Raw genomic sequence first — 12405 nt, 5'->3', positions numbered from 1 at the left:
CTCATGATCTAATCAGCGTTTCAAGTGAATATCTCGGCACTGGCATTTGTTTTGTTTGATTTTACAATATAGATCCATGGGCGTTGGATCCACAAATGATCCTGATGATAACTGCTGCTTGACTTGATGATTTCTATTTGGATTTTATATATATAAATAACAACAGTGCCTAAATCTGGAGAATTTATGTTGCCTCTGTTCGCCACATGTACTGCGGAAGTGTGGATATTTCCTTTGTTTGATATACATATATATATATATATATCATAACCTACAGGAGAGGTCGCTCTATGCGAGATGAACTTGTTAGAACCAGTCCAGAAAATATTGAGTAAAAAGAACATAAGATTGGCAAATTACTCACATGTAAAACCGAGTATGCGGTTTATGTATTGTCATGCCCATGCAACCTACTTTATGTAGGGAGCACAAAGCTCCAAGTACACAAAAGAATATTACAACATCTAAGAGCGATTAACAAGCAAGACAATACTTACCCAGTGGCACAGCATTTCAAAACCAAACATGACTCTAAGAGCCGAGACTTGAGATACTTTGTAATTGACTCTATCCCTACTAGTAGGAGGGGAGGTAACAGAGAGGAAATTGTACGTCAAATAGAGACCAGATATGTTTTAGAATTAAACACAAAACAACCTTTCGATCTCAATGTTACTGAGGATCTGTTTACATGTCTATAAAATACTTTCTAAATCATTGACAGATTTCATTATATAATTTCATACTAGGATTGTTTTACATCTCCTTGGGAGTTATTTATATGATATCTTAAAATTGTGGATTTTACCATTATATTTATTGATTATTTATGAATAATTTAGTAATCTTTTATACACATATTTATTTGCTACATGTATGAATATTTATGCATATTTCATCTTTTATAGATTGTATTATATCTGCTTATTTAATATTTATTCTGTATGTATCCACCTAGGTATATGTGTAGGTTTTGTTTGTCTACTCATGGTTGACAGGGGGACATTTTATCTCCAGCAACATAATTGATTATCGATATTAATTGTATGCCACATGTCTTATATTGAGCTCCTTGGTATTTAAACTGGTATTTAATCAAAGCCTTGCCTTTACTTGCAATAGACAACCACTGTCCGCAAAATCACTATATAGTTTATGCACTTGCACTTTATTGCAGTTCGTGAATTAGTCGACTTTGGGAAAGAAGCTCACTGGGGCTATATATATATACACACACACACATACACACACCTTGTTTGGATATTCTGAAAATCTGGCATGGATCCAGCCATACTGGATTTACGTTGGAAACTACTATTCTACAGGTAAATGTTGCAAAAACCGTTCATCCTTTAAACTTTCTTTCAGAAAAGATGTCCACATATGTTAAACAGTGCTATTATTTGTTTCTATATTCTAGTTTGAGGATGTAGACGTCAACAATAACATTTTGGAAAACAGCAGTCACTAGACATAAGAGCTAGATTAGAAACGGTTAGATGAGCGGAAAGATTTTGAGATGACTAAGCAATAGGGGAGAAGCGGAAAATCACAGAGAACAGCAGACTGTTCCTCTTTCTTTGGCCATTCCCCATCTCTGTTGTGTATTTTACAAAGTTGTCTCGCATAAAAAGCAATTTTTACAACGTGCACACATATTAACTACAGGTTAGAGAGCCCCTATTATCCTTTCATAGAGCTTTAAAAATGGTCCTTTTCTGTATTGACTATTTTGCCTGATCCTGCAGCGCTTTGTCTGTTATCTGTATGTAACACTAAAGAAACAATCATTATGACAATGATGCTGATGGGAAGGAGGCAGTGGTAGGGAAGAGTTCGTTTTCAGAAGCTAGAGCCCAGGTTTGGTGCTAGCAATGGAAGAGCACCAGATGCATGTGTAAGAAGTTCCCTCATCTCTAGACCTGTAAGAAGAGACAGTATAAAGTACAGTATTGACTACCGAGGTTGAATGGACCATGGTCAATATTGTCCAATCTTTAAAAATGAAGGCTCTTCACTGAGGCCAGAGCCAACTTATGTCTACCGCATGACCCTTGGAGGATGGAGGGTTCTATACACCTCCAAAAGGGATGCATTGCAGATACGGCTACAGCACTCCTTTTCCTTCACAGATACTTGAACCAGGATCCAAAAAAATCACGGTGCTGCTACCTTAGCGAAGCAAGGAAGAGGCGAGAGAAACTTGGCATAAGTTTAAATTGGACCTACTATAAGGTCAAAAGTTAAGTTCCTGCTGATTCCAGTAATTACATGTTGACCAGCCAAAAGGAATCACAGAAAACGATGCGGAATAACCAACTTCCTCAAGATTCACCGTGCTTGTACTGGTCATAAAACAGATACTTTTTATTCCTTGTATTCTTTCTTCTGTGTGTTTGCCTGTACCACTGACACAATGAGCATGTTTCACTATTTTTTTTATGTATTAGCCTTCACACACAAAATTGATGGCCAATTTGAGCACTTATATTGGCATTGTTCTCTAACAATGTTAGAACCTGGGCGCCACATGCATGTAAATGCAGTAACATTGCAAGTTTCTTTTTAAAACTAGAGAGGGATTCACCACAACTCTCCGTATACAGCACATGGGCATCTTATACTTTAGATAACTCATTTATTTGGGACTTGAACGTTGCTCCCCTACAATGCGGGAGATGTTTATGACTACCTACAGCAGGTGATGACTTCAGCACTAGTGAAGTAGACATGGGTGGCGGGACCTTAGTCAAAAATTCAATGCAGGACCTCCCCATAGTATAAGTACCTGTTCCTAAGCTTAAAAAATGCATATATATCCTCCAGTGAAATAGAATACATGGCATTTACAGCTTCTAGTGAAGTCTAGTGGTGTTCGGCCGGCTTGCTGAAAAATGTATAAATTAAAGTTTGTAGAACGAGAGCAGGGCCCTGAGAAAATATGGGGCAAGGGAATAATGTTTGCTATGCGTCCCCGCCTCCCAACTTTCTGACAACTCTGTATCACTGGAAACTACAAAGAATGTGTTATCTGTTTGCCAACATGTTTTAATTTGCTAATCTTTTCAATTATAAAATGAAAGGTTCTGTGGAACCGAAAATGCACCCAAAGTACAACCCAATGTGAGAACAATGTTCATGGCACCGGTTAGCACCATTATTAATACAATGATTCGTAAAAACAGTTGAAGATGGAATTCTTGTTACCATGACTGATGTGATACCACAGGGCAACCTGTCCTCTTGAAGAATCAAAACTGTCAATGTGAATCATAAGGCGAAAAAAGTCTCTCAGTGTTTGTCACTTCTAATTACATGGACTGGAAAAACACATGTACTGCAGGGCTCACCAGTACATCTTTGGAGGCATGGCTGATCCACAGGCTGCTACAATGTACAACTGCGATTAGCAGAGCAACAAAGGAAAATGCACTAAGGTTTCTGTGGATTTTAGGCTTATTAGGTTGACTGTTGTTAAGAACACGAACAAAGTGGGAGGATGGATGGATGAGTAAATGGATGGATGGATGAAGGGAGGAAGGGCAAGATAAGTAGACAGGTCTGAAATCTTAGCCGATAGAAAAGCCATTGTGGTTAGGCAGAAAAACAAAGTTTACAAACAGGTAAGAAAGTGACACAAGCAGACGCTCCAATATAAACCCTAAGATCTATATTTCCAAGCAGTTATTGCCACCAAAACGTCACTTTTTCCGACGTCCTGGTGGCGTTAACTCCTTTGACTCATTTACAAGGAGGAGGTAAGCCACTTAATGTGGCTTAATGCCACCTTGTAAATAATGCCCCCTATTCACGCAGCACTTAGAGTGAAAGGGGCGTGCAATGGGTGTGGCAGTGGGCGTTCCGCCGCATCACCAAATGCTTTTTGATGCTGCCCCATATTTACAAGGTATCCAGCTCCTTAAATATCGCCAGGGAATACCTGGTCTTAAGCAGGCGATACGAGGAGAAATGTTTTATTCCTCCTCGTATTTTGCTCTTTCAGCATACATAGATAGAGCAAATCGCCTGAAAGATGTGTTTATGTGCAGGAAGGTGCCCCTTCCTGCACATAAACAATTGCCCCTGCAGTGCAGGCACCCTAGCAAAATAGCGCTAAAGAGCATGCGCTGGCCAGCTTTTTTGCACCAGCACTAGGAGTACCGCAGGGGTGCACTGCATTTTTGGATATATGACCCATCCCTGTGTTTGACTCTGTCAGAGAGGGGGATTACCAAATTTGGCGTAACACCGAGCTACGCCAGTTCCTTGTAAATATACCCCTAAGTTGTCAGGCACCTATAGAGACAGACTGATCTTCAGCCATTGTCTGGATCTCACAGAGTGTGGCCCAGTCTGCATATTTCAATATGGTTGTATGCCAGAATATTTTACAATGAAATAATGTGTGACATAAATATGGTGCCCAAATATCATTTTCAAAAATGTTGTTCCATTGGATATAGATTTTATATTAATAACTGTAATGGAGCTGTATGATTGTAGACGATGTCTAAGACATGATTTTTGGGTCTGGAGATATTCCGACAGAGATATTCTGGTATATCATCTTATGTACTAAGCTATATGGAGGAAATGGGAAGAAGTCGGAATTTTTAACTTTTGCCAGGGATTCTGATTTGTCGTCAAATTCAGAAGAAATATGAATGCAGTACACACAGTCATCGATGAGATAGGCATGCCTACAGCTGATATAAGCCTACCGATCACCCTCTTACCTGCGACTGCTTCTGTTGAATAAGCTGGAGCACTTCGTGGGTCAGTCTGTAGTCTTTCGACCGTGCATCGGTAAAAACGTAAATGAAAGATCCAGGAAGAGAAATTTCTAAAGCAATTTTGATGGCACCAATGCTCATCTCTGGACAGTCGCCACCACCCTGTAAGAAATAAAGAAATAGACTTATTTCCTGAGCCAGAAAAAAGCAATATATATCAACACAACCAAACAACGCAGTCAAACAGATCATGTCAGTATACCAAAAGCTATTTAAAATTGTAAAGGAATCATTAGTGGAGTCACAGACTTCTCCAGTGTTGAAACAGGTGTGGTTCACAGGCAGATCCGGTTAAACTTATTTGACTTGTCTATATGTATTCTGTCACTGTTTAATATGCTTCCTTCAAGTAATATCCATATTCCATCCCCAATTTAGGGGCAGTAGTGACTCCCCCTCTGAGGTGGTGGAGCGTCACTCCACTGCTTTCCAGCAGTGTAAGCAATAATAAAATGATAATAACTCAATGTCATAATCATTTTATTTTTAGGGCTCGACCTCTGCCAATGCGCTTGCGCATTGCAGATGTCGAGACATACTGGGGCTTAACCAGAGCTTAACCATCGGGCGATTTGATGCTGTGCCCGAGAAAAGCAAGCTCAATGCACAAGCGCATTGGCAAAAAGCGCGTGCACATCAAAGCCACCAGCCTCCCTCCCACAGGCATCTCAAGCTTCCCCCAGTGGCACTCGGCCTCAGGCCGGCATTTCTCCTCCCCTAATTATTCACTGCACGGCTGGCCGGCACATCAAAGGCTGCTGCTCCCCGTGTGTCTCGTCACCCTTCCTCCCTTGTAATTATTTACTTCACTTTAGTTTAACAGTTCTTTTTCCTCATCTTTGGTACATGCAGTTGAGTTCGACTGACCTTTTTCCCTCTTAACCATTAGTATAGCGAGATAACAATCCCAGTGATTTTCAAAATGTGGGCACTTAATGTTTTGTTCTCGTCAAAATCCCAATGTGTTTTTAGCTTTTACTGAATTCTATTCTAACAGTTGCTTGTTTTAGCTATAAAGCCAATAAAATGGGCTATCGTGGTAATAATTCCTGTTCTTTAAATTATGCAACGGTTTTGGATTTGAGGTTTTCTACAGTGTGGTCCGTCTCATCTAGATGCCAGAACACTTAGTTTACACAGTTGTTTAACAAAAAAAGTATAAGCAAAGTATAAAATCAGAGCCACACCAGTTATATTTACATTAAATTAATATTCTAGAACCCAGTTTATTGAACTTGGTGTATACCTTCATGTTTTAGTGAAGGAGGAAAGTGTTTTTTAAAGGTCTTGTGCTTTTCTTCCGATAGTTAATTCGTTTTTGTTTGATCTTGGGTTATATAATCAAGAACATTTCAGGAGTTAGATTATCCCTTTCAATGAAGGCAGCATATGATGTTCTGGGTCCTGAGGTAATGTTACCAATTCTCGAGGCTGCACCATAGTTTCACGTTTTGTTTCCTAAATGCAAGACTCTGCTGGAGGTCTCTCTATGACTGTCTGTCACCCCCCCTCGCGCGCTCTCTCCTCTGCAGCCCGTCTCTGCCCCGCTCCCCATGCCGCAGTCTCTCCCTTTATCTTTCATTTATGGCTGAGGCGCCGTCAGCCAGAACCAAAACAAACCGCAGAAATATTTCCTGTTTCTGTCTCTCCTCCTCTTTCTCTCTCTTTCGCCGCTCTTACTACTCTGATATATCTGCCTCTCTCGTGCCCTCTTTTCCACTGTCTATCGCTCTCTCTCTCTGTGCCTTTTCTTCTCTATCTTTTCCACTGAGCCTGTCTCTGCCTCTCTCTTTTCAGCTGTCGCTATCTGCCCCTCTCTGTGCTTCAGTCTGCGCCCCTCTCTTTTCCTCTGTCATTCTTCTCTTCTTTCTATCATTGCCCCTGAATGTCTCTGTCTTTTCAATTGTGTCTGTCTCTGTATCTATCTTTCCACAGTCCGCCTCTGCCTTGCTCTGTGTTTCAGTCTCCCTGTCTCTGTGATTTCCTCTGTGTCTGTCTCTGCCCATCTATCATTTCCCCTGTATTTCCCTCCCTCTCTGATCCGCTCTCTCTTCTGATGCTTCTCTTTCTTTGTCAATGTGTCTGTCTCTGCCCCTCTTCCTCTCTTCCCTGCCTGTCTCTGCCTCTCTCTCCTCCACTGTCTGTACCAGCCTCTCTCTCTGACTGCCCGTCTCTCTTTCTGTTCCGCTGTCTCTCTCTTTTCTACTCTGCCTCTCTCACTTTTCCACGTTCTATCCCGCCCCGCTCTCTCTTTTTGACTTGCTCTCTCTGCCTGTTTCATTGTTTTCTTGCCCTGACTGTCTCACGCTTTCTCTCTTTGAATGCCTGTCTCCATTTCTATTCCGTTGACTCTCTGTCTGCCTGCCTTTTCTACTTTGCGTCTCTCCTTTCTCTCTTATGCTTCTATCTGACTCCACTGCCCGTCTCTGCCTCTCTCTCACTATCCACTGCCTGCCTTTGCCTCTCTCTGTGACTGCCTCTCTCACCCTCTCTTGGAATGCCTGCCTCAGCTTCTCTCTCTCTTTGACTGTCTATCTTTCTCCGCTACCCCTCCCGCGCGCTCTCTCTCCTCTGAGTCTGCTGGAGGTCTCTCTATGACTGTCTGTCACCCCCCCTCGCACGCTCTCTCCTCTGCAGCCCGTCTCTGCCCTGCTCCCCATGCCGCAGTCTCTCCCTTTATCTTTCATTTATGGCAGAGGCGCCGCCAGCCAGAACCAAAACAAACCGCATAAATATTTCCGAGCAGTCGAACAGCATTCCCATGCAGCACCACTCAGCACCACCACAGCACCACCACATTATCACTCAGCACCACCACATTATCACTCAGCACACCACATTATCACTCAGCACCACCACAGCACCACTCTGTACCACCACAGCATCATTCAGCACCACCACAGCACCACTCAGCACCACCACATTATCACTCAGCACCACCACATTATCACTCAGCACCACCACATTATCACTCAGCACGACCACATTATCACTCGGCACCACCACATTATCACTCGGCACCACAGCACCACTCGGCACCACCACAGCACCACTCGTTTCCGTTTGCGGGCACTGCAGCTTTGCGAGGCGGGCCGGGGCTGCTCTGCCGACGGAGCAGGGGAGGGGAGGAGTGGTTTTTACTCCATAAGTGTACATGAATGTTTGGCCGGCCGGCTCGGGCCAGCAAAAAAGTACATGCACAATTAGCATGTTCTCCACCCAGCCTGCATTAAAGCCTGGTTGGGGAACATGCCCGGGCTCCCATTATCCTTCTGAGCGCCGAACCACAGCAGTCAGACCAATCACAATGCAGCATTGCAGTGTTGTGATTGGCTCAGGGGAGCCTGGGTGCTTCCTGTTCCGTGTACCGGCAGGAGGGATAAAGAGTAGAGACGTGATGAGGAGGACGTTGCGAGCATGACGTAGCGAGGAGGTAAGTTTAATTTTATGTTTATTTACCTCTTTGCCCTTGCCTCTTCTGCCGGGGGCCACTGCATAGAGGTGGGCTGCTCGTCCAAGGTGTAACTTGACTGAATGTCCTTCGGGGGTTTCAATCCTATTTCTTTATTGTTGAACCCTTTTAGAGACAATGGGATGCTTTTCTTTTCATGAGAATTCTGACGGGAAATTTTATTTTGGTGGGAAAAGAAATGAATTGCAAACTTAAGATTCCCTTTTGACAATGTATTTTAACTACTTTTTATTTGGTTTACTATGAACAGTTGAATTATATATATTGTTATCAATCAAATAATATTTGTTGCATTATTATAGAAAATGTTAAGTTGTTTTTACTATGAAACTCCAATTCGCAGTCGCAGGTACAGAGCTTCTTGTGATTAGCCAAGACAGTGAAGCAATGCAAATGGCAATTAAAATACTACAGTGTAAGAATGAGGAATACACTTTTTTAGTATATGAGTATTAGAGAACAAATGACTATTAATAACTAGTTAAATCAGAACAGATAAATATATCTGGGAAATCAAGCCTATATAGACCACATAAGATTCAAAATACTAAAATGGGTGTAATAAGAGAGCTCTGTCTGGCAAGATGTCTTTGGGATAGATAATGGAACCACGTTACAGTCGCAGACCCTGTAATTCCCAAGCTTACAGGGTTTGCATCCACAAAATGTTGGCGTGTTCTAAACCACTTGTGTGAGCAGGAGAGGTTTTTATGACTCGCAAATGGGGGTTTGCAACTCATTCCGAATCACAATTCGCTATCAATTATTTGTACTTGTTTCATTATTGATGTATCTGGTTGACTATGTTCCCACATGTACCTTCCCCACCCCAATTGTTATTTACTCACACGCTTTCCTTTCGTCTGTAAAGCGCTCTGATATCTGCAAAGATCTTGTTCGCGCTATATAAAACTTTCAAAATAAATAAATAAATAATTGTGATTCAGAATGGTTTGCGACTGCAGTTGGAAACCACTGTAAAGTTACTGAAGTTAGTTAGGGAGGTAACTGATTCATGAAGGGGAAGGCAACCCAGTGGCTATGTTTTCCTCTTTGGGGATTGTGTCAGGTGTGTCTGGACCACTGCCAGCTCCCACGATTAAATCCTAATGGTACCCAATTCTTTTTTAAGCAACACTTCTTTCTTTAAGGAACACCGGGTTATTAAAATATGCTTGTCATTTGCAAATGAACTGCTAGTACTTAATTGGTCCAAAAATAAGTGCCAGGGCTCTCGTCAGGAGGCCACTGTGGTTTGGACCACACAATGCCCCAGCCATGCTGCCACTGATAGTAACAACACGGCTACTAACCTTCACACGCCTACAAGTGTAGCAATTCTGACTACTTCAGGCCCCCGAAACTATAAGAATGTCTTAATCGACAGGTAATAGTCATTGTAAAATATATTGAATTAATAATTGACTGTTGTTGTGGTCATCTCTAAATTAACCATACAGTGCCACCTTATGGCAGACTGTCATTTAAGTGCCAGTGCAGAGCACCGGAAACCACAGGTTCAAATTAAACTCTGTATAATACATGGAATGAAGTCTGCCTTCCCTTTCAGCTCACCTTACCTGCATTGGTAGCACATCAGAGGGCGTCGTAAATAGCAACCTGCCTAATTATTATAATGTTTTTGGACTGCCACTTTTTCCCCATCTTTCTCTTTAATCCTCCTTTTTTTTCGCTTTCTTTCTCTATATCTGATGATTACTAATGAGTCTTGATCCCCAACCATTAGGGCCTATGCCCATCACCTGCAACAGCAGACGCAAAACTATTGCACATTTCTTACAGTACACAAAGCAGACTTATTATTCCGCTAAAGTGTAGGATTAAGTGTTTAGGAAGCAGCATTCTATAAAGCTTAGCAAAATAAATCTTCACAGTTGATTAGATATCCTCTGAACTCTAGCTTATATCAAAATACATTCTGAATCGAACAGCAGTGGGTGCAAAACATAGTGCTGACTCATAATCATTCAATATCTTCCAGGAAGAAAGAAAGCCAGAAGCTGAGAAAGGCCTCATCACAGATACAACCGCTGTATTCCTACGCCTTATTTACATAATGCCTGCCACGCGTCGGTGAAGACTGAACACTGGATTCAACTGAAAGACCACTCTTTGGACAGAGAGAACCCTTGAGTGACCAGCATTTGGAGGGCACGACCCGTGATTCACCCTCATTTTTAGCTATAAAATTAATAGTGATCTGTTGTAACCTTTAAAAATAGAAATCCTCTACAATACAGGTGTAAATATAAAAAGTTTAGTTTGCATTAGCATTCCTTGTTACCTCGAAACCCAGGAATATAAAATGGCAGCTTCCTAACTGCCAATGCCTCTGTTGGCTGCGTGTTACACTGTTCCTTTCGCAAAACAGTGGTGCTGGTTGGTGCTGACACTGCACAGTATTCTCTAAAAAAAAAATTAGTTTTCATTGGGCCTCTGTTTTTAGGTCTGGCTTTGGAGACAGCTTTGGCTGTCTCACCGACGATTGAGCTTCTAAAAAATCTTATATAATATATGTAGGTAAAGGGGCTTATGGACAGCGGATCTCAACCACTGGTCTGTTAAATTACCATTCACAGTTTTGTTGCGTTCACCACAGTATCCAGCATGGGACAATGGATCAGCCCACTTTACGCATTGGCTCCCTTTGCTTTGAGTAACTGCACATGCCTGTATAAATTGTTCACACACACCTAAAAAGAGTTTCATTCTCTTCTTTGGCAAATCTTGTTCAAAGTGTGTTTATTTAGAGTAGTACTTCTATTAACTTTAATTTTTTTTTTATTTTGCATGAAATTTTATTGCAAGTTAGATGTTGATTTATAATATGTCTCCTTCTCAAAATTCCTGTTAAGGGCCTGATTCCGATCTTGCTCGGAAGGGCACCGAATGCGATCTGGCCGTAAAAAGTACGAGCCGTACACGTGTTTCCTGCCCGACTCATAGGGCTGTACGAGCGAGCAAATACGATGCGAGTAACGCGAAATTCACCGACTGGGTCCAAACCGCTCCGTACATCTCGTCCGTAAGCAAACCTTGCCGTGCAATGGATGTGATTTACGACCGAGCCAGTAAGATGCACGCGACGGACAGCCGGTTCGAGGCAAGGTTTCCGGCTCGCAAAACTTCTGGAACGTTGTCTTTGGGGGTCCATGTCGGACCCCCTGTCATCTGAAACCTTACGACTCGGACACAGGGGGAGACCCAAGGGTCTCCCCAACACAGGCATGTATGGTGTGGATGGCACCGACGCGTACCCACTATAGGAGGCGCCTTTGTGCGAAACGTGCCCATTCAGTCAATGGGAGCCCATGTACGCGTCGTACGACCGTCTCCCATTGACTTCTATGGGAGTCCGACCAAACCAAGTCCGGCAGCATGCGGCCACATCGTACTCACTCAGTCGGACTGCAGGAGTCCGGCTCGGTCGGACTCCCATAGAACATTGTAACGAACTGCCATTTGAGCGCTTGGTTAGGTGATGATATATACTTGTCTACTTCAAAATAATACTAACATGCATGAAGCAGCTAAAAGGCTTGTTTAAAAACATCTCTAGTAAAACAGCTGCTTCAGTGAAGGATTTTAATTTTTATTAAAAGAAAAAAGATAGTCATGTTTAGGTACTGGCATATTTCTTTTTTTTTCGTTTTAGGTCTGGAGTTAGCCAAGACCTTTTGATTTTACTAAAATATGTATAATATACATAAATATACAGGGGCTTTCAGTCATCGCTATTCATCCATTGGTATGTTGTGTCATTCACCTTTTGCATCTGCCCACAACAGCATTTATCATGTGGGAATGGGTCAGCCTACTTAAACCACTGGTCACCTCCACTTTGAGTGACCACATTTTGCTCTCTCACAAGAAGCACATCTGCACACAAGCTAGTTCCCTTCAGTGCTAGTGTTTTTGTTTTTACTTTATAATTACTTTAGTGTTACATTTGTGTTTAGAGCCTGATGCTATAACAGAATGCTACTGATGCACATTTCATCTTTATCACATGCCATATCCTGCCAATGATTTTGTAAATTCCAAGTGTTTTGCTTTTCTGACTGCTGCTATTTCACAGCAGATCAGATTGTGTGCATTTGAAACTGTTCATTATTAAGT

At 42.1% G+C, this 12405-nt stretch overlaps 1 protein-coding gene across 1 annotated transcript in view; it reads right to left on the bottom strand.

The window, feature by feature from the left end:
* Window positions 1-12405, bottom strand: part of HMCN1 (hemicentin 1) — a 1183532-nt gene that overhangs the window by 955041 nt on the left and 216086 nt on the right. The window contains exon 3 of the mRNA XM_086956029.1: window positions 4737-4895. Within this exon, the coding sequence (XP_086812155.1) occupies window positions 4737-4895 (159 nt within the window). The remainder of the gene's footprint in view (window positions 1-4736; window positions 4896-12405) is intronic.

The sequence above is a fragment of the Lissotriton vulgaris genome, chromosome 1_1, assembly GCF_964263255.1.
Source record: "Lissotriton vulgaris chromosome 1_1, aLisVul1.2, whole genome shotgun sequence".
NCBI classification, from domain to species: domain Eukaryota; kingdom Metazoa; phylum Chordata; class Amphibia; order Caudata; family Salamandridae; genus Lissotriton; species Lissotriton vulgaris.
This window is presented reverse-complemented; position numbering and strand designations above follow the sequence as displayed.